This window comes from Argentina anserina, chromosome 7 (genome assembly GCF_933775445.1).
Source record: "Argentina anserina chromosome 7, drPotAnse1.1, whole genome shotgun sequence".
NCBI classification, from domain to species: Eukaryota; Viridiplantae; Streptophyta; class Magnoliopsida; order Rosales; family Rosaceae; genus Argentina; species Argentina anserina.
The window spans coordinates 19,727,949-19,748,635 of record NC_065878.1 but is presented as its reverse complement, the minus strand read 5'-3'; the positions used below and the strand labels follow the sequence as shown (position 1 = coordinate 19,748,635).

The window sequence follows — 20,687 nt, the reverse complement described above, 5'->3', positions numbered from 1 at the left end:
CCATTCCTGAGAGAAATACACGATCTGGTTTTTTGGCTGTGACGAGAGGAGAAATTTTTCTCCGAGGAGAGGAGGTATATATATATGTCCGTATAATACAGGAAGAAGATGAGGGCAGTTTTCCTAATGAGCCAAGGACTCTTCAACAAAGGAGAGCACACGAACACATTCAACTGAAAATATGATATGCTCAAGTACCCCTTAATGGCTTAATGTCCATAAGAATTGTATACAAGAATATCATTAGGTTGAAACTAGATTTTGGCAGTCCTCAGTAAATGGTTCGGAACTTTGGATCATTTACAGACCAACAAAGTGTTGGAAAATTTATATGAAATATTAAATTCTATAATCTAGTGGATGAATTATTAATTGAAAATGTGTCAAGAAAAATATATATGTATATAATAATAAAATGAGAAGTCACGATCCTTCACAAATACAACTTTTGGTGAAAAGTTACTATTCTTACAAGAGTCATCTTAGATCTATATAATGTTGTTACACCACATTCTCTATAATGAATAATTAAGTCATCTTTCCTCCCTTACTTTTGTCTAGAGTTTTCCTAGTATCTTTGAAAATCAAATGAGTTGCTTTCAAAAGAGAGTTCATACACAATCTGTTTTCGTTGTTCTTGGGGTTTGGAGTGCTTCTACCACAAGAAGAATGTCGTTGTATCTTGAGAGACGTTTGTCATTAATTCCTTGAAGCACTGATGATGAGGTAATTTCGTCTTAAGGACATAGAACAAAGTTCTAGACTCGATTATAATGTTAAAAGTTTTTCTGACTTTTATCGGTTGTATCTTATTTACATTTATGCATCTTCTTTGCCTAAATAATTTCTTTATTTATTTTTGTTAATATAGCAATTAGACCATATATTTTACCAACACAAAGTTTGTAGAGCGCAGCTAACCAAGAGCTAAAATATGAAGCACAGTTCAGTAATTGGTCACCCTCAATCAGGATCTCCATCAAGTCATATATATACATATTACTCCCTCTTAGGATCAAGTACTGAACTTTATTAGATTGCACTGTTTAAATGCACAGCCAAATGACCCTAAGGCAATACAAAGGATAAGAAGTAACAGAAAGTAGTTACTAGTTAGTACTTGAACACTTGACCCTGCTACTGAGAATTTAATTTGCTGGATGCTTCTATAGCACCCTCAATCCTGTTAATACAAGATTTGTATAGAAATCCCAGATAGTCTATAATGCTATCCTCACATGCGCCTTGTAAGGGATATAGCTCATAGGACCAATCGACTAGTGTCGAATCATTCCCGTAATCTACAAGCTTTACTGAATTGACAGATCCATCTAAGCCTACATTGCTTGCCTCCAGCTTGTAAACATATCTGTGTTTTGATATATCTATGGATACTAGTTTCTCTTTGATCCATGACCTTTCTCCATCTTCTTGGGGGAACATGAAGCCCGAGACTAGTCGAACATAACCAGGAACACCTTCCTCTCCAGCTAAATCTGTGCAGCGCTCAACCATTGGCATCCACTCTACTAATCTTTTGGTCTGTGACACCATGGACCAGACTTTGTCTATGGGAGCTTCAACAATCCCACAAACTGATCCACGCCATTTCACACTTCTAGTCTCCGAGGCCTGAAGAAAATGATAAGTTTGTAATGTAAATCACATGATTGCTTTATCATCTACCAAAGAGAAAAAGAGAATTAGTAGACTTCATACCATTGTTTTATCTGCCTTCTGATCACTTCAGTAGTTCTATCTCAAAATGAATGCAGAGAACGCAATAGGGTTATCGAAATTGTGTTCAAGACAATATCCAATTATCCATAGTTTATAGTGGAAAAAGAATTAAGGGGAAACAATCATATTGTTTGGCTTCTATGTCTGTAAGAAAGAGACAAGGGGTTGCAGCCTTGGAGCGTCAGCTCCAAGGCTCATACTTAGGGATATACAAATTTGGAACTCAATAATCAACCTTTTATCTGATTTTGTATTCTAGTGTTCCTTTGTTGATACAAAATGGCCATACCATCCAATGTAGTTAAGAAAATATATGCTACTCTGAATTCTTACCATCGAAGATTCAAAATCTACTTGATTGATCAATCCACAGATTTTTAGCATTGTAATTATCGTCCACCATATCTTTGAGCATTTATACAACATCACACAAACTTCTGTATGAATAGCTCTGATTGCTCTTTTTCCTCAGAGAAACAAAAAGAGAAAAGGAAGGCATGAAATGCAAATGGAAATAACTTAAGCAGCAGCTCCAACAGCTACGCTTCCTTTGAGCCTGGATGAGCCGTATAGAGTTTCTTCAAACCGGATGATCTCATTCTTGGATCCATAAGCAACTTGAGTTCTTTCGTCGAGATTTTCGATGACCTTGTCTAGCACAGACTGATGACCATCACTACTATAACCTCCAGCATTCTCAACCAACAACCCCAATGGAGCTACCTCAAACAACAGCCTGAGCTTGGCTTTTGTAGTTGGAGATATAACATTGGTGAATACCCCTTTCTCCTTTACAATTATCTGCACACAATGACATCATAAATCGTTTTATAATTCTTTAAAAAACTAAAATAAACAGACTAAGACAGTCTTTGTTAAGATACCTGATTGACATCTGGCACCATTCCTCCGGTGTATCTCAATGTGTATTTCTCTTTGACATAGTAGTTGATCAACTATTCAAAGAGAAAAAGTTATAAATGGATCTGTTCAATGGTTAGTTTACTGATAAGTACATTGAGGTAGAGAAATAAATATACCTTGTTATAGTCTGGATTGTCAAATGTGGCTCTCAAATTTCCAGGGGAAAACATTTTCCCTTCAGATATCTCTGTTGTCTCTTTGACATGTTGCCACTTTCCTGCCCAGGACAGGACTAAGAGTTCAGCAACTTGTGAAGAACACTGGGGTTCTAGTGATCAAAAACTCACATAACATTTGATGATAATGACAGAATGTTCTTACCTTCATCAAGAAGAAGGAATTCGTGTGTTCCAGGGAAGCCCTTTATGGCAATGACATAAGTAGTTCTAGGACCATAAATTCCCATAGCTGCAGCAACTTGGTCTGCCCCTGTTACGCCAGTTAACTTATCTCCAGGCCACACCCCAAAGATGGTGCCCACCGTGAAGTTGGTGTCGACAATGCTGGAGCCGTCCAGGGGATCAAAAGCAACACTGAATCCACCTATTCATGTTACGAAAGCTCATATTTAACAGACCAAAATATCATCAGAGAGAAATTAACCATAAAATAGTGATCATTAATCGAGTGATTTGCCAGGATTTGCATACCTTCAACTGGGCCTCCCATGTCCTGGAGCTCTGGAACCTCTTCGGAGCAAGCGTATTTGCAGACATGCGAGTAAGTTAAGGCCTAAGCAGCAAAATGGTGTAGGTAATTAATGTTTGAAGTAAGTTTCGGAAGTCATTGAAAGTACTAATGTGTTACATACTAACTGCCCCCAATGAGTTTCACTTGTTAAGAGTCCAAATTCCCTGATCCAGCCATGAGTAGGATCGAAATTTACTATTGGTTTTATGATCTTACCTCAAACAGAAGCTTGTCGGCGAGCATATCTACGGCGAGCTGCTCATCACCAAAAGTGTTAACACAGGCTGTTCCTCCACATGAAGCTGTTCTCACCTTGAAGGAAATAGTCCTCAATGCTTCTCCCATACACATCATCAGCCTGATCAGCGCTTTATCGGGGGTTGCCTTTGTAAGGAACTCCTCCTACACTCGCAGCAAACTAGTATTAATTCATCAGCATATCTAACTCAAGTTTACACCTCAAATCAATCAGCATATCTCAGACAAATTTTTTCTGTTACAAACTCCAACTCACCAGACTGTCTCCAATTTCACACTTGGTGACCAGAGAAGCCTGTTTTGTCTTTGAGAACTTCAATGATGACCGTGGCACTTGTCTTAGTGATTCCCCAAACAGGGAAGTTGATTTTAGGCTCTGCCACAATTAGGAATTCGAAGCTCTGTTAATATAGAGAGACAGACACAAAAAGGTCACATATTATAATAGAAAAACTATATGACCTTGAAAATGCATGAAAACTTGTATCACTAAGTCTAACTTTGAGACACAAACCTTGGAGCTGAAAGATGGAGAGATGGCCGGTGGAGCAGCCAGTGCAGTCGAATGCTGACTCGAAACGCCATTCAGGAATGCCCTAGCTGAACAGCAGGCTATGCTGGCCTCCATGGTCTATCGTGAAGAAAGGAGCTAGCTACTTCCCTCCAAGGTTTGCTTGGCTCTGATGATGAACAACCTGCAGGGCTTGGGCTTAGTGCAAATGTTTGAGATAGCAGAGGCTTGTTGGGGTGGGAAAGTAGCTAAGATAGATAAGCAGTTAATGAAGCTCCGACACGTGGCGGATGCTGAGTAGATATGCTGACAATCAGGGTTCATTTTCATGGAGATGGATTAGGCAAACGGCGCATGGGTAGCCAATATGTGGCTCTGCTCTAGTTTGATCTGTGTGAAGAGAATGGATAATGGTAGAGACGGAGAGAGTCCTAGCAAGCGTCTTGTAGGTTTGTGCCCAACGGTCTCTATTCTGCTGTCGTTTTGCCGTTTTAGTTTGATATCAGTTGCAAGCACTGCGCTCATGTTAGTAAAAATGGAAAAAAAAAATTTCTTTTGATTTGATAAGCAATTAACCAAATGCTATGACCAAGGCTTTTCACGTAAGGAGATCATTATTTTAGTTTAAGGTACGGATTTTTATTTTTGACCAACTTTTCGATCGCGTTTTCACATCTCCACCGTCCAATATATATGTTATAACGTATAGATCATCTCCACAAAATTTCAGCCGATTTCATGACCGTTAAGGTATCGAACGAATCAAAACCAATGGACGTATTGAATTTACCGAACCTGAACCGTTCATATTTTGAGTAGAAAATCGAAGTTATGAGTACCTTAATGGTTATGGAATCGGCTGAAATTTTGTGAAAATGATCTATACGTTATTACCTAGATATTTGACGGTGGAGATGTGAAAACGCGATCGAAAAGTTGGTCAAAAATAAAAATCCGTACCTTAAGCTAAAATAAGGACCTGAGTACCTGAAAAGCCCCGATGCTATGACCAACTATGTTGTGGGTCGAACTCATAATATTCAGCTTTTAAAGGAGAGATTTAATCACTAGACCATATTCAGCACGTTTGTTTCCCCGGGCTGTCTAATTCCGGACTAAGTCTTTGCTTAGTCTCGGACTGTGTTGGCTCGGATTAGGGTATAGTAATTCCTAACCCATGTTTGGTGCAGTCTCGGACTAACGAACAAAATTAACATAATAGTCCAGTCTCACGTTTGACGAACCACCAGGCTAAATAAATTTTGTTACTTAATTATTTTTCAAATTATAACAAGTCTTATTCAATAATAACATAATATGTCATTAATAACACATATTCATATAAGCGATCTTACTTCTTGATTTGCATATTTCCTGTAATAATTGGCTTATAATGGAACAACCTTCTCACATACTTAGGCTCAAAAGGGTAGTTGTTCTAGGGGTTCTCATCTCTTATTCTACAACTTACTACGAAACCAAGAACACCCCACCAGTGTGATCTAGAAGCAAGAATTTTCATCATTGTAGATACATGCTAAATGCAAATACAGAGCATGGAATGTATGGGGGAAAATAATAACCACATGCCACGTCAATGTCAATGACAGAAGAATACTAATACACAGCACTACAAGAATATCATGAAAAGGCAAGAATTAAGAAGTCTATGGTCTATCAATGTGAATGACAAAAATAGAATTGATAGATAACAAATTGGAGGGACTTTTTACAATCCAATGGTACTGTGAGAATCAGGTAATACTTTCACAGCTATGCATTCAAATCGCAAGTTTCCCTTAACTAATATCATGGATTTCAATATACAGTTTAAAATTTAACTGATGTTCTGTAAAATATCTTATATATCTTATGCAATTGCAAACATGTCTCACATCAATCATCAAAGATGTTAGTTTCTAATACCATAATCATGGAATTTGCCTCCCACATATCCGTTCAATAAAAACAGACTGCCTAGACAAGACAAACCATTTAAGTATCCTTAAGTCTTTGAACCTATTAAACTTTCATCCTACAACGAAGACATGACTACATGTTCCCATACAACAGAACCATGTTCTGCCTGCATCATTTGATGTTAAAGAAGTGCAAATGGCCATCATCCTCACACAAACCTCCTTCTCCCTTTTGTCAGGGCTCAGAACAAACTGTCAAAGACAAGACAAAGGCACCTCAACCAAAACTATGATAGCCGCGAACTATCATCCTCTCTGATCTAGTTCTATACTAGAGAAACCTTAACTAGTACCGAGAATTGTAACAGCACGCTTAGTATTGTGAAACAAAAAAAAATGCTCAGCCAGGGTTACCCCTCAAAATGACAAATGTGATTCTGGCAACCTTAAATTATATCAACACATTGTGGCTTTACTACTCTACTTAACTCCAGAATGATCATCAAAATAAGAACTCTTATTAAAGCATCAATAGTATAGTAACATACAATTAAATATGTATTCACCTAACACAGGTCACAAGTAATCAAAATCTAACCAGGATACTACATGATAGGCTTTAGCCTTACAAGTCAGAACCTTTATCAGAACCAAACCATGACAAATGAGCTAAGAATCAAATATTCTTGGTTTGTTTACAATCATCAATGAAATGGGTGAGCTTTATAGTCTAAGAGAAAAAAGAACCCAAGATTATTGGCCGCTCAATTTCTTAAAGTTGTTCTTCAAAACCCTCATAAAACCCAGTTCTAAAGCATCCAACTTGCACCAAAATTTAACCAAGGGAACTCTACAGAGGACAAAATTCACAAACCCAAATGATGCAATATTAGAACAACGAAGAAAATGAGGACTAGGATTTTACGTTTGAACATACCTCTGAGGATTGGAGCTAAAACCCAGAAGCGCAGAAGTGGAAGCAGATCCTAATAAGCATAGGAATATATCAAAAACAAGTACGTTCAACATTCAACTAAAGCTAGAATTGGCCCAATTTATGCAGAAAATCTAAGAACCATCAATAAGTATCAAGATTCCAGAAGATCAACAAAGTTCATAAACATTGAGAAAATAAAACATTGCTGAGGGAGACAGAGAGAGAGGAAACACGAAACCTTTTGTTGCAAAACGTCAGGTGTGTTGAAATGTTCAGACATTCCGACGCTGCCGACATCTTCAATGTAGGAAGCTTCTCTGCATAACCCAAGGACATGGTTGAATTGGGTACTTTCTTCTCGGGAGAAACACCGTGCGTCTTTGGAGTAACAACTGATGAGTTTATGACTCCATCCTCTCCTCCTCCACCTCCTCCGCCTCCGCCGCAGTTATCAACTTCACCGTGCCGACATCCAGCGCCTTCTTATAAGAATCAAACACCGATTCCAGCAGGTGGTTTACCTCGCTGTTCTACCGCCGCACAACTCCAATCTCCTCCATCCAAGATCTGGAGGCGTCTTCTTCTTTGTGGCATCGCCGCATCGGCGTCTAATCGGAAGAGTCAACTTCAGATTAATAGAGAGAGAGAGAGAGAACCTGGTGTAGAGGCGTTGATGAGAGGAGGCGAGAGTGAGTGAGGGAGCGAGAGGAGGCGAGGGATTGCGCAGTCCGCCCGAATTCGGCACCTCTCCACAGTCCTGAAAATCTTCAACGCGCGGATTAGCTAATTTCATTAAAGCTAATCCCGTGTTTTCCAAACAAAAGTTTCGGACTAATTTCTTGGACTATAGAGTCCAATCCCGGCTAATCCAGGCTAACAAACGTGCCCATAGTATGCTACTACGCCTAAAATAAAAGTGTCACACTTCCCGATAGACAAAATTCATGACCAAAAATTAAAATCAAAGAATAGAAAATTATTAAAAGTGAAATTGATGGTTAACGATCTTTTTTTAATAGAGGGATAACGATCGACACAAAAAACAGCTCCCCAGGATTTTATGCGTATGCGAATTACTAAGTTATAAACCGTGCAACACTATTGGTGCAGCTGAAGAATTGGCAAGAATAGTTGACTCGCCGTGAATGCAAATTTAAGGGAAATTAAAGCAATGTAATTCCTTTCCAAACGTGCTTGCTAATATCAACTGGTTAGAGAATCATACTGGCTCAAATTTTCACTTTTCAGGGCACACCCTGAAGAATTGCCTTTGCAAACAGCTCTTCTTATTTGTGATCCTCATCATTATTATCCCCATTTGTCTCTAAAGATGGTGACAAGGGACAAGAATCATTTTCATGTGACCTGGCTGCGATGTGATCGATCTCAAAGAAAGAAAAATGTAGCTGATTGAATATTACTCAATTTGTACCATTTATTTTGTAGATATGAAAACTGTGCAGCGTTTTTATGTTATGATTATTATTGTCATTGGTCATGCCTGACAGTTGTTATATACTATTACAGAACCTGTGGCTTAAGATCTCGATCGTCTTTCTCAACCCTGTTGCTAATGAAAACAAGTGTGCAAACTATTGGTAAGCCAATACGTACATTCCCAAATCAAATACATCGCTTTTTTAGAGCAGGTTGTGTAGAATCGTGATCTTCCTCGCAGTAGAGTGCTGCTGCTTATTTAGCATTTTAGCTAGTGATTTTCTCTAATTAAAAAAAAGTAATTTCATTTATACTTTGATTACGAAAAATGGTATTGATATCAATCAAACCAAATTGATTCTATTCGACCAAAAAAAATGATTCTGATCGAAGGCAGCGAGCCATTTACATAAAATACGTACAGAAGATGAGCACTCTTGTTCTGGAAAGAAAAATAAGTCTTTTTTTTGGCAGAATGAAAGGGAAGTATTTTGTCATCTGTTTTATTCTTCTACTCCATAAATGACTTTCATACCTAAACATTTATCTGGATATACTGATCACACACACTGTTGAATTATTTGGACAAAACTACCTTCATCTTTTATTACAAAGAGTGAAAGGGTACTTGTACAAAGATCATAATGCATTTTGAAGACAGGAAGCTTCCTGAGGAAACAAAAATAAAGAAGAGAGAGCAGGGTAGTCTTGTGACTTGTTCTAAAGAACCCCATCAATGTATATATCAGAGGTAATTCTTTATCTCTACTCTTCTTTCTTGTTCTCACACTCACTGTCTCTGTTGCTTAGTCATTTAAGAGCCGTCAGATTTGACTGTATTCTTGGATAGATGATTGTCAGGTTATATTACTGGTTCTCATGGATGACTTTCTTGGATGCATTTGTTGTTTTATAGACATAACTAATCTTGGATTCTGTAGTGAAATGATTGGATTGCCATACTGTAATCACCATCTGGATCACAGTATTATATGTCTAATGATCTAATCAGTACAAGATATAGTTGATTGACCCAGCTGATCATTTCATCTATCTGCATGAGCTAGAATCACAAGGTTTAAGATTTCCAAATCTGGTGGGTTTTGTATTGATGAAATCAACTGAATGAGCTACATGATCAAATGGGTAACCGCTGAAACATTGTAATTTTAGATTCTCTATATGTTCAAAGATGAAAATTTCTTTCTTTAATGCAGAGAATTGGTATCTGAGATGTGGTTTTCGTGGCTGACCTTTACGGTGATGTTTAATTTGTCACATCGTAATCTGCAGGTGACCCTTCTATGAACTGGAAGGGGAACAGTTGTTCTTTTCCTGACTAATTGAGCCGGGGTTTGCTTCTTTGGGCTATAACCATGTCTGCGTATGGCCATCATATGGAGAGGGAGTACTCAGCTCAGACTCTTTCGAGTCATGAAGGTTCTGGTCTGTGACACTATTCCACAAATCGTAGAATTGTATTTAACTTGATTAGGCTTGTCATGAACTTTGGTGATGGTGTGATTCTCATTATTGTGCTACGAAATACCGTATTTGGAAATGAAAAGAAATGCTGTGTTCAGAAACTGGAAAAGTAGTAGGAATTTTAATTTTTTTTGAACCCTCTCGTGCCTTTGAAATCTTATCTCTCCTGCTGTATGATATGGTGTGTCAACTGCTGCTTGGATAGCTAGTGAAAGGTTTTGACTTTAGACCATAAATAGACCTTGAATAATCAACTCATGGTCTTGTTCATGAACACAGAGAGGGCAAGCAGTTATGTAATGGAGTCAGGGTTCTACATGTCATCCTTTGCTACAACAATCTTCATTGCTTCACTCATTACCGTCGGGTTATTATTCATCACTTTGCTGATTGCACTGACGGTAATGCTGCAGTCTTGTGAAAGCAAGAGCCGTGGAATTGTTGAGGTTCAGAAAGAAACTTATGATTCAAATTACTGCCATATCTTCTTTCTGCATATGGAACTCAACAACTTTGAGGGTGGTCAGTTCCCTTCAATATGCAGGGTTGCTGCTATTCAGTACATCAAAAAAGGTCAATATGCAAGAGATTTAAATTCTACCATATCAATGATTGAGGAATATTTTGGTAGTGTTACCCCGCAACATGATGGTCTGGATGTAGTGTTGATGGACGTAGATGATATTCTTTCTTCAAACCCCCAGAATAATAATGTTTCAGCGCAGCAGTAATCTTCCTTCTAATCTTTGGAGACTTGTTCTCATTTTGTGTTTTTTTCGATTTAAAAACCCATGTTTACTGCATTCGACAGAACTGTCTTTTTTTTCACAGATATGATCACTATGCTTGTAGTCATCGTGTGGAAGAGGCAAAGCATCTGAAGCACATGTTTATTCTGAGACTATACATGAAACTTCATGCTAGTGGTTGGCCATTGATTTTGTTATCAAGAAAGCCGGAGACATATAGGACTCCCTCTGTTCAGTATCTTGTATCTGCAGGCTACAAAGCTTGGTCTTCATTGATTATGAGGTATTATTGAAGTCTTCAAATATGCTGGAACCATGAGTCTCTATGTCTAAAGTAGCCCAATTTCCCTTGTTTACCTTGTGCCATTACCAATATAAATAAAGCCTGTATTCGATGTTTTGGTGTTGTAATGTTGATTGATATGGTCAGCAGATCAGAAGCTGAGCTGCATATGGAGACCGGTGACTACTTCTCTAAACGAAGGGCTGCAATGCAGAGGGAAGGATTTCGCATAATCGGCAGTATAAGCAGTCAGATGGATGCTCTAAGAGGGCCATTTTTAGGAAAGCGTATTTTTAAGCTTCCAAACCCAATATACTACGATCTTGAACATCAAATCGAAGACATGCATACCCCAAACTAGAACATATAGTAAGTTCCAACTTGTACATACACATTGCTTTCTATACTGAAACTGCTTTTGAGTACTAGTGGTCAAGGAATGTCAAATACAAGTTGTGAAGCATTGTAAGCAGCCATATCGATCAGATTGTTACAATTATTGTAAGCATTCTTTATAGATTGTATAAGATTTGACAAAAGTATAGTATACGGTTTCTGTTAGTTATCACATGAAAAATTCACAAATTCACATGAAAAATCTCTTACAGACATAACCCAAAACCATACCAAAAACCTTCCGTATCATCATCTATGATCCAAGAGAATGCTATTTGCAAGACCTGCCTAATAATTTGTACCAACGAACAAGAGAAATCTGATATCCAAAAGAAAACCGATAAAACAGAAAGAAAACCCACTGTTAAACCAAAGGTGGACCAACTGATTGCAGCCGCTGCAACCATGCAATTCTTACATTAGGCTTTTTGAGTTGAAGAAATATTTCCCTGTATTCCTTTTTCAGGAAAACATCTAATGCAAACAGATAGAGATCACTTCCTTGTACAACTTCCTCCATGGCATCAAGACAGTCAATGCATTCTCCAATGCTATAAGTGGGCTTGGCTTGTCTAAAGGAAATTGGTACAGCATCAAAATGTTCAACGTTCCCAGCTTGGTTCCTCATGCTAAGTTCGCCTACATTCAAAACAGATGCACTCGAATTCTCATTATACTTGCTCCGCTTAGTAGGAGGTTCTGTCTCTCCAGTAACTGTTGTTCCTTCAAATATGGTTTCCAATTTGTCAGTGAACTGCGGTTCCTTGTATCTGAAAGAAGCAGCTTCAGGATTCGTCTGTAACAAAACAAAACCAATATATTTTACCAACTGAGAGGTCATTAACATCCCAATCTACATATCAATCAAATGGAAACAGCTAAATAGTATACCTCCAAGTAGTTGGCCCAAACTTCTTCAGTGGCACCGAATTTTTTCGTGTTTGGATCCCATCCCATGGTACTCGTTCCAATTAGCTTAGACCAGACTCTCCATTGTTCCTTTGTGATATCCCAATGATTCTTCAACTGTAACCTATTATAACCAAGGCCTGTTCTTTGTTGAAAGGAATCGACAATAGTCTTCCAAGCATCCCTGGTGAAATGTGTCCTAGGCTTATTACCCTTCAATGTCTCTTCTACACATAGATCCAGAAATGCTCGGTGGAACGCAGGTGTCCAAACGGCCTTTGCCTTTGTATGAGATGAGCTAGATAGACTAGGTTCACTAGCAATTGCTCTACGGTTTCTTAAATCAGACCGAACTATCTCAGGATTCCTTACTGGATTGGAATGAAACCCATGCTCATCCTCAACAGCAAAAAGATGGTCATCCTCAGGGCCAAAAAGATGTTCATCCTCCCCCTCCACATTTGCAAAATCTTTCTCTTCGGAAGGCATAAAGGAACTTTCTGAGCCATCATTCTGCCTCTTATGAGAATAAGACATCTCCATACCATCAGAATCTATAACACCAGCAAAAATAATCTCCAATTTGTCAGGGAACGGCAGTTCTTTGTACTGAAACTGTGCGGCTTCTGGGTAAACCTGTGGCAAAAAAATTTGCAATCACTAATCTCATTTCATGAACAAACATTACAGCATTCGCAACCGTGAATCAATTAGCATACCTGTATATAGTTAGCCCAATCCTTTGCACTCGCGCCAAACTTGTTTGTACTCGGATCCCATTTCATATTACTTTCAGCAACTAGCTTAATCCACACTTTCCACTGCTTCTTTGTAAAATCCCAGTGATTCTTCAATTGCTTCTTACTATACCTCACACCAGTCTCTTCGTAAAATGATTGTACAATATTCACCCATCCCTCCTTGTTAAAATGTGTCCCTGGCCTATTCCCTTTGGAAACCTCATCTAGACAAAGACCAAAGAATATTTTGCGGTGCTCCGGGGACCAAGTAGCTTTCGGGTTAGATGAGCCAACCATCCCTTGTTCACTCTCCAATTTCTCTGCCATTATATATACAAGCAAAACTCAATTAATTCAAGACTACCATATAACAAATGAAACAGCCTCTGAGTCTCTGGAAATGCAATGAAGAAATCAAAAGGAAAGCTATCCAGATTGTGGTTGAGTTGGTACATTTTTGCAGCAACCAAATAGAAGCAAAAAGATGAAAACTTTATGTCCCTAAATTCTTAAACACAATGAAATTATAAACCCAGATGAAATTAAAATTGAACAGTCAGATCAAATAAGACCTTACATGAAAACAGGGACCTTTATAATTTACAGTAATTCAGGAGCTTGATTACAGGCATGGGTATATATACCCAGATCATGTAAGAACAATATCTGTGAATTTAAAACACAATTTAAACAGCGAAAGTCCATGAATTAAATAATGCAAAGAAATTGAAATAGGAAATAAGAAATTCCATACCTTGGATTAAAAGGGCGGCAATTGCACTTTGCAGTTGTTCCCCAATTATATTTGGGGATGAAGATATGATCTTATGGGGGGGGGGGGGGGGGGGGGGGGTCTCTGACTCTCTGAAACTTTAAACGACGTCGTAGTACAGTGACTTTCTGTCGTATGTCAACCAGTCCATTTTCACTTCTATTCCTTTCAGTTTTTGATCTAGTAATTATTCCAGTGCTATGGTAAAAGCTAAGTGTGAGGAACTGCATCATTCATAATGTGAAAATATCAAAATTTCTTAGGATTCAAGCTTATATGTTGATGCAAGAGGTATTCCACTTCCATTTCAGTCACGGGCTCCCACCCCGGCAAAGGATGATCGGTCCGGAAGAAAAACAATATTACTGTTTTTTTTAAATGTTAGTCCCAACTCGAAATCTCCAACGAAAGGCTAAAGTAGCCTCAAAGCTAAAATTTTAGTCTTGCAAAATTGAATTATTGTCATTCAAAAAAGTTGAATTATTGATGTGACATCAACGGTCTCCAATCCATAGAGATAAATCTTTAGTCTTAAATTATATTTTAAGATTTGAAGTTGTTATTATATGTTTGATTATTATAATTTTGTATTAGATTTTTATTTCAAGTAAATAAGTTATTTTCATAATTAAGAAATTAGTTTCAACATTTTATTATATATTTTAATTGAAATTATTATTGTCTCTCACTATTCTCGTTTCAACCATATTTAACGTGATAGTATATATTTAACAAAATAAAAATAAATGAAGCAATGACATTGCGAATTCATCTACCTCTTATGTCAAATAATTAAATATATATATATATATATATATATATTGAGGTTGTATAGACCATTTTCTTCAAATAGAGAAATATAGTGAGGTTGATATATATATATATATAGTGCGGTTAATCTATTCCTAATTTTAATCCTCAAAGTTAAAATTTATTGTATCAACCAATTAAAATTAAAATTAATTCTATTAATCATATCAATTAAAATTAATTATATTAGTCATCAAAATTAAAATTAATTATACTTATTAATAAAATAAACATTAATTGTACTAATTAACAAAAAATAAAATTAATTATATCAATCATCAAAATTAAAGTTAATTGTATTAATAATCAAATTTTAAATTAATTGTATTAATACAAAATTATAATTATAATTAGATGTTGTTGATAATGAGAATTAGATACGGGGGACTTATTGAATAAACAAATGAAATCAAAACCCACTCAAAATGCTAAAATGCATTGTTAATGGCTATCATTAGCCCTCACCTAATGTCTTTTAGCCATTAAGTTAAGGGGGTTGGAGATTGAGAGTGCTAAATGAGAGTCTTTTAGCCCTTAACTTGGGTGAGTTGGAGATTGCCTAAAGGCAGACCCATTGAGGAAGTTTGGAGATGTAGCTGCAAAGTGCTTAGCAGCATGTGTGGAACTTGGAATTTCTCCTTCAACTAGAAGGAGATGAGAGAAGATCTGATCATAATAGTCCTGTCAACAATTTGGAGACCACTCAGACTGGCACTGTATCTACTGCATTCTAGGATTAAGCATGGGAAGTTTAAGCAAGGGGCAATGCTGGTGTCTCGATGAACCAGGTATTTGCACAGGCGGTGAGAGAGATCATGAGGTAGATCACAATGAAGCTTCAAGAGATCAAATGTTTTTTCCTATTGAATTTTTGTGTAATGTGTTGCCTGGTGAAGAGAGTAATCTACAGTGTAAGGTGACATTCAAGTCAATTCTCAGAGTCTAAACGTGCACAAAGCATCTACCAGAGATCCTTCAGGAATATACATAATATAGGTTCTTTTATGTATTTGTAATCGGATGAATGTGGTTGTATGATTTTATAGAATATTAGGTTCTCACATTGGTCCCTTGCTCTTTGTATACAAATTGTGTTTGTGTTTCAACTCGCAATCTACACTGGATAGTACCTCATTCCTTGCAAAAGATGAATCAATATCTTTCATCATCTATTTCCACATAAAGAGAAGCATCATTTTTTCCCTTTCAAAAAAAGTGGTATCATTTTTATAATTTAAAGTCCAGAACGAAAACAGTTGCTCGACGTTTGGTGATATAACTAGTTTAAACAGTTTCTTGAGATTTTACATGTCATGAGCTTCACAGTCTAATGCAACACCAGATACTGCAGATAGGCAGCTTCTGAAGCCCAAAATACACCTTCATTTTCAAGTATGGGGAGCATGAGACTCAGCTTCCATTCTCTTCTCCTTTTTTGTCCCCCTTAATATATAGGCCTTGTTTGTGTCAAAGGAGATGAGCAGGACCAAAAAGATAAACAATCCCGAATGTACTTGTTTGACATTTTCTAATCATGGTTATGAAAATATTACACAGAATTTCTACATTGTATATTTGGGAGATCATACTGTGAATCATGAACACTCTACAACCCAATTCAAACACATAAATGTCCTCTCATCTGTAACAGGATGGTTAGTAATTAACACTTTCTATTCCCTTATTAGACAAAGGCACTACAAATATTAAAGAGTATATTGATGTCTGTGCAGCTATTCTGATTCTGCAGAGTCCTTGGTTTATAGCTATACCAAGAGCTTCAATACATTTGCTGCTAAGCTTTCTACTGATGAAGCCGAAAACATTTTCAGATTTTGAAAATTTTGGAATGGCTTTCAGCATATTGTTAGGAATGTTCAGCCACCACTGGGAATATTCATGGCAGAAATTGCAATAATGCATCATATACATGAGTTAGTATAAATCCCTCTCCTTTCTCATATATAAGGTCATGGCATGGGAATACAAATGATAAAATGGACCTCAAAATTGTCACATGGCTCATATGTAGCTCAGAAGAATCAATCAATTTGCAATAGTTTGCAACAACTCAGCTCTATACAACTTTACTCGTATTCATCATCAATCAATTGAATAAGGGGAGCTAGTTACAGGCAGAGAAGAGAGTACTGATATCTGAGCTGCATAAGTGTTTATACTAGCCGACTAGTGTTTATAAGGAAAGAGAATAAGAGATGTGGGTTGCGTGGTATAAAGTTTAGAGAAGACATTTTTTGATATAATCACCATGATTATTCAATTATTACTTGATTCTGTGGAAAAAAATAAATGTAATGGTTGGTTTTCATATGTTTCTTGCTATTACTGTCCAGAGTACTTTGGGATACTTGGGGATCTTAAAGTAAATGAAATCTTCATTACCAGATAATATGAGGTACCAGATTAACCTTTGCTATATGAACAGTTCTGCATTTGCAAGAACATTCATGCTACCATTGATCACCAGTTCTGCACCTTTTGTGCTTCCTAAATTAAGTACATTCCCAGCTACAATTGAAGGATGAACTTGAATTATAACATCAAAGAATTATATGAGATTAATTTCCAGAATTCAACACACCCAAATAGAAAAGGCAAGCCAAAATCTGAAAGAATATGAACTTCAATCACACCAGAACCAAGTATTTTCACACTAAACTTCTACTGAAATCCCTCATTACACCATTGATGTTCTTGCAACACATACAGGACCAGTAGATCCATTAGCTACATCACCAAGAACATTCATCAATCTTTCACCAAATCCCTACCTTCAGAAAACAAACAATTCAAGTACTAAATCCTCTACAGAAATCTCATTAAAATCTAGCAACCAGTAGTAAAAATCAAAGCCCCAAAATTTCAATTCTCCGCAAAGCAAATCATAAAGAAGCTTCAATTTTACAGGTCACCTAAAATCACAGAGCATAGAGATAGCAGCTTTTACCACTGATTCAAGAGGAACGCAAAGACCAAGAGTTGACCAAGCACCACCTTCAAGAAGCTGAAACCTCCGAGAAGGCCGTCGGAGTCAGATCTGAAGTCAACGTTCTTGTATTTCTTGGTCATATTCGGGAACAGAATCCCCCACTGGCGTCCCTGCCTGACTTGCTTATCAATCAGCTCGTAGATGAAGACTTGAGGCAGCCCTTCTTTCCGGAGCGGGGTGCCCCGACCCGACTTGAGGTGGCCCAATAGCCCATTGAGGTAGAGCTCCGCGTAAACCGGGTTGGCCTCCACTTCTCTCGGGTCGGTGCTGCAGCTGGGCCAGCCGGTCTCGGTGACGACGATCGGGATGTTCTCGTGTCCGGCGACAGCCATGGCGGAGATGACGGCGTCGACCATCATGTCGAAGAGGTTCCGGTAGCGGACGCCGGTGGTCATGTCGTCGCGGAAGCCGAAGGGGTGGTCCTGGAAGAGAGGGAAGCCAATCGGAATCTCGCTCCGGAGGCGGTAAAGGTTGTAGGGGTAGAGGTTGACGAAGAAGGACGAGTTGGTGCCACGGAGGAACTGAAGGAGAGGACGGACCACCGTCTGGAGCGGCGCGTCTTGAAACTGCGCGGCGGAGGGAGGGAACGGCGTCGTGATGACGTTGACGAAGGAGAAGGTGGTGGAGACGGCGATCTTGTGGATCCCGATGTCGAGGAGCGCCAGGTGGACGTTCTGAATCGCCGGGAGGAGGAACTGGGAGAACTCCGGCGCCGACTCGAGGAGGTCGTTGCCGACGGAGATGGCGGCGATCTTGGTGCGGGGGAAGAACGGGACGACGTGAGCGTAGAGCCACCGCATGGCGTTGGAGCGGTTGGCGGCGAGCGGCGGCACAAGGGCGTTGGGAATGGTGAGGATGAGAGTGGTGTTGGAGTAGAGGAAGGCGCGGACGATCCCGGGGTCGGAGACGTCGAGACGGAGCGCGGCGAGGTTGAGGGATGCGACGGCGGAGGCCAGGTGCTCCGGGGTGAGAGGTGCGGGGTAGGTGGCGGCGGTGGAGGCCGAGTAGGTGGCTCCGATGACCGTGGAGAAGGTGTCCGGCGAGGGTGCCGCGGCGGTTGGGGAGAGGAGGAGGAGGAGGGAGAGGAGGGTGATGAGGGAGACGGCGGAGAGAGAGAAGTGGGAAGCCATAGCTAAGCTCTGAGAGAGAGAGAGAGAGAGAGAGAGAGAGAGAGTCTTGGAGAAGAAGCAGGGGTTTTTGGCTGGGGGAGGTTTGTTACGAGACGGTTAGGATTTAAGGGTGATTTTTGGCGGGAAAAGCCAGAGGGGTGTGTCCGTGTGTGCAATGTGTGACTGTTTTAGAGTGGAGGAGTCTAGAGTTCGGTACGTGGTTGGGATCCTATACGGCAAACCAACGCTGAGCTTTGTATTGAGATCCAGCCGTTGAATTTCTCAGGATGGCTCTGATTTTGTTTGGTGGATGTATTTAAACGATGGTGGTGAAGGCCACAAACCCATCTCCGTGGTCAGTAGTTGAGCACCAAGTGTTGTCTGATCTAACTATTTAGGCTGATTTGATGACAGTTGAGCGCTCAACTGTTGACCAAGTGATCAGGACTCGGTGAAGGCCAAAGTAGTAGAAAAAGAAAAACAAATAAAAAAGTGGTGAAATGGTAAATTTTCTGTCAAAACTAAAAGATGTACTGTACTTATATTCAAAGAAAAGATGTACTGTACAACGGTATATCGATTTAAAAGTGCAACTAATTTCTTGATTCAATAACTATATGTTCAACATAAGTTTTTTTGTTGTAGTACTTTTGCGACCTAATTTTGAATGTACTCCCATTCACATCCGTCCTCAATTTATAGACGTTTTTTTTTCGATAGACTAGATTTAGTTATTTCCCTTTTGTTCATTTCTACATCAATAGAATTTGTAATGTGTTTGGTATATATATACTACACAATCTAATTCGGTAATAAACTTATAATATATGTGCTATAGATTTATATGTGTATATATATATATATATGCCTTACAATCTATATTAAACAAATTAGATTTTGGACTTAGTGACTTATTTGCATGCAAGTAATCGTATTGTGTGTTGAAACCTTTGATTCAATAATTTTAAGTTTTCAACTCCCTCTGGCTCTGAATATAATGTTGATGGGAGACCTAGCTCTTCTAGCTAGCTGAGTATGTCAATGTGATTGGAACTTGTAATGAAGCACCTGTGTAAGTTGGGTTTGAATGTTTTTGCCAACCCCTAGCTTATTAATCAGAAAACATATGTGTTCGTAGCAAGTTATAATGGAAGCATTGTCTCAAACAACTCTTTGAGCAAGCCCTAGTAGACTAGTATTAGTAATTACGATACATATAATGAACTTCACCTCCATGGGGTTCAACATTCATTGAATAATTTCATCATGTTGTCTGATATGCCCAAGTGAACTATATCGGGAGATGCTTACATGGAATCATTTACACCTTATTGCCTTATATTGATAGAGATCTATTACGTCGCAAGCTAGAACCCAACATGCGAGTGATGCAAGAATCTAATGTGGCCAAATTTGCACAATGAGAGTGACATTGACAGTTCCATATAGTAAATTGCAACTTAATAGGTAAAATTTCAAATTATTTAAAATAATTAGCCTCTCAAATCATATACAGCATGTAATAACAAGCTCTTAATCACATGTATAGCCCGTAACCCTCATCTAAGTCTAGTCTCTACAAATTCTTCTATATGAACCGACAACCTCCTACTTAACAAGTTAGGAGGAATTGTGTCAAAAAACCAAATGATATTAGATATATCATAAATTTTATATGTTCATATCCACATTATTTTTATCATATAAACAACTAATTTGTTATGAGTTGAACTAACGACATTTTTTAATTAAATAAAATTTTATGTCACTAGAACCAACATTTTCTATTCAATTTATTATTTAATTAATTATAATTATATTTTAAAATATTTAATTATTATTAGACGCTTATTACGTTCCTATCCCTTGTTTATAACTTTATATAGAACCATTCTGGGATCTATTATTAGGAGAGTGCAGTTGTCATTTCAGATCACATCTCCTTATTATAACCTGCAATAAATAGGGTTGAAGTTTCGAATCGTTTGGTGTGTGTTGTGGAAATCGA

General features: G+C 38.2%; 5 protein-coding genes and 1 long non-coding RNA gene across 11 annotated transcripts; 1 reads left to right on the top strand and 5 right to left on the bottom strand.

The window, feature by feature from the left end:
• Window positions 1–1,137: 1,137 nt before the first annotated feature.
• On the bottom strand, window positions 1,138–1,775 carry LOC126803748 (uncharacterized). Its single transcript, XM_050531493.1, has 2 exons — window positions 1,720–1,775; window positions 1,138–1,632 (listed from the first exon to the last, which is right to left on the bottom strand). The coding sequence occupies exons 1-2, from the start codon at window positions 1,720–1,722 to the stop codon at window positions 1,138–1,140; spliced, it is 498 nt and encodes a 165-aa protein (XP_050387450.1). The 5' UTR covers window positions 1,723–1,775.
• A 295-nt stretch (window positions 1,776–2,070) lies between these two features.
• LOC126803917 (sedoheptulose-1,7-bisphosphatase, chloroplastic) lies at window positions 2,071–4,347 on the bottom strand. The gene is made up of 8 exons (XM_050531645.1): window positions 4,127–4,347; window positions 3,869–3,988; window positions 3,571–3,756; window positions 3,315–3,396; window positions 2,986–3,207; window positions 2,781–2,881; window positions 2,625–2,696; window positions 2,071–2,541 (listed from the first exon to the last, which is right to left on the bottom strand). Exons 1-8 carry the CDS (start codon window positions 4,238–4,240, stop codon window positions 2,260–2,262), a joined length of 1,179 nt encoding a protein of 392 aa, XP_050387602.1. The 5' UTR covers window positions 4,241–4,347; the 3' UTR covers window positions 2,071–2,259.
• Window positions 4,348–6,538: 2,191 nt separating this feature from the next.
• Window positions 6,539–7,788, bottom strand: LOC126803919 (uncharacterized). The gene is made up of 3 exons (XR_007673124.1): window positions 7,218–7,788; window positions 6,980–7,028; window positions 6,539–6,892 (listed from the first exon to the last, which is right to left on the bottom strand). It is a non-coding gene; the product is annotated as an uncharacterized LOC126803919 (long non-coding RNA).
• A 1,220-nt stretch (window positions 7,789–9,008) lies between these two features.
• LOC126803918 (uncharacterized protein At2g39920) lies at window positions 9,009–11,494 on the top strand. 5 transcript variants are annotated; one of them, XM_050531647.1, is made up of 5 exons: window positions 9,009–9,167; window positions 9,710–9,862; window positions 10,181–10,628; window positions 10,733–10,933; window positions 11,084–11,494. In XM_050531647.1, the coding sequence occupies exons 2-5, from the start codon at window positions 9,793–9,795 to the stop codon at window positions 11,292–11,294; spliced, it is 930 nt and encodes a 309-aa protein (XP_050387604.1). In that variant the 5' UTR covers window positions 9,009–9,167; window positions 9,710–9,792; the 3' UTR covers window positions 11,295–11,494. The 5 variants fall into 5 exon arrangements, with proteins under 5 accessions (XP_050387604.1, XP_050387606.1, XP_050387603.1 ...); XM_050531649.1 differs by having other exon boundaries at window positions 9,634–9,862; XM_050531646.1 differs by lacking the exon at window positions 9,009–9,167 and adding an exon at window positions 9,181–9,562.
• A 178-nt stretch (window positions 11,495–11,672) lies between these two features.
• Window positions 11,673–13,797, bottom strand: LOC126803916 (L10-interacting MYB domain-containing protein-like). 2 transcript variants are annotated; one of them, XM_050531642.1, is made up of 5 exons: window positions 13,733–13,766; window positions 13,556–13,644; window positions 12,958–13,298; window positions 12,221–12,874; window positions 11,673–12,125 (listed from the first exon to the last, which is right to left on the bottom strand). In XM_050531642.1, the coding sequence occupies exons 3-5, from the start codon at window positions 13,273–13,275 to the stop codon at window positions 11,694–11,696; spliced, it is 1,404 nt and encodes a 467-aa protein (XP_050387599.1). In that variant the 5' UTR covers window positions 13,276–13,298; window positions 13,556–13,644; window positions 13,733–13,766; the 3' UTR covers window positions 11,673–11,693. The 2 variants fall into 2 exon arrangements, with proteins under 2 accessions (XP_050387599.1, XP_050387600.1); XM_050531643.1 differs by lacking the exon at window positions 13,556–13,644 and having other exon boundaries at window positions 13,733–13,797.
• Window positions 13,798–17,413: 3,616 nt separating this feature from the next.
• LOC126803190 (glucan endo-1,3-beta-glucosidase 2) lies at window positions 17,414–18,700 on the bottom strand. The gene has a single exon (XM_050530956.1). It carries the CDS (start codon window positions 18,698–18,700, stop codon window positions 17,525–17,527), a length of 1,176 nt encoding a protein of 391 aa, XP_050386913.1. The 3' UTR covers window positions 17,414–17,524.
• Between the last annotated feature and the right edge of the window lie 1,987 nt (window positions 18,701–20,687).

What these genes read in the sequence shown, in the direction of transcription:
- LOC126803190 (XM_050530956.1), bottom strand. Translation starts at nt 18,700, where the DNA reads ATGGCTTCCCACTTCTCTCTCTCCGCCGTCTCCCTCATCACCCTCCTC.
- LOC126803917 (XM_050531645.1), bottom strand. Translation starts at nt 4,240, where the DNA reads ATGGAGGCCAGCATAGCCTGCTGTTCAGCTAGGGCATTCCTGAATGGC. An exon ending in CATGGGAGGCCCAGTTGAAG is followed by an intron (nt 3,208 to 3,314) that starts GTATGCAAATCC and finishes TAACATGAATAG; the next exon opens with GTGGATTCAGTGTTGCTTTT. An exon ending in ACAATCCAGACTATAACAAG is followed by an intron (nt 2,697 to 2,780) that starts GTATATTTATTT and finishes CTCTTTGAATAG; the next exon opens with TTGATCAACTACTATGTCAA.
- LOC126803918 (XM_050531647.1), top strand. Translation starts at nt 9,793, where the DNA reads ATGTCTGCGTATGGCCATCATATGGAGAGGGAGTACTCAGCTCAGACT. An exon ending in AATAATGTTTCAGCGCAGCA is followed by an intron (nt 10,629 to 10,732) that starts GTAATCTTCCTT and finishes TTTTTTTCACAG; the next exon opens with ATATGATCACTATGCTTGTA. An exon ending in TGGTCTTCATTGATTATGAG is followed by an intron (nt 10,934 to 11,083) that starts GTATTATTGAAG and finishes TATGGTCAGCAG; the next exon opens with ATCAGAAGCTGAGCTGCATA.
- LOC126803916 (XM_050531643.1), bottom strand. Translation starts at nt 13,275, where the DNA reads ATGGTTGGCTCATCTAACCCGAAAGCTACTTGGTCCCCGGAGCACCGC. An exon ending in ATTGGGCTAACTATATACAG is followed by an intron (nt 12,875 to 12,957) that starts GTATGCTAATTG and finishes TTTTTGCCACAG; the next exon opens with GTTTACCCAGAAGCCGCACA. An exon ending in TTTGGGCCAACTACTTGGAG is followed by an intron (nt 12,126 to 12,220) that starts GTATACTATTTA and finishes GTTTTGTTACAG; the next exon opens with ACGAATCCTGAAGCTGCTTC.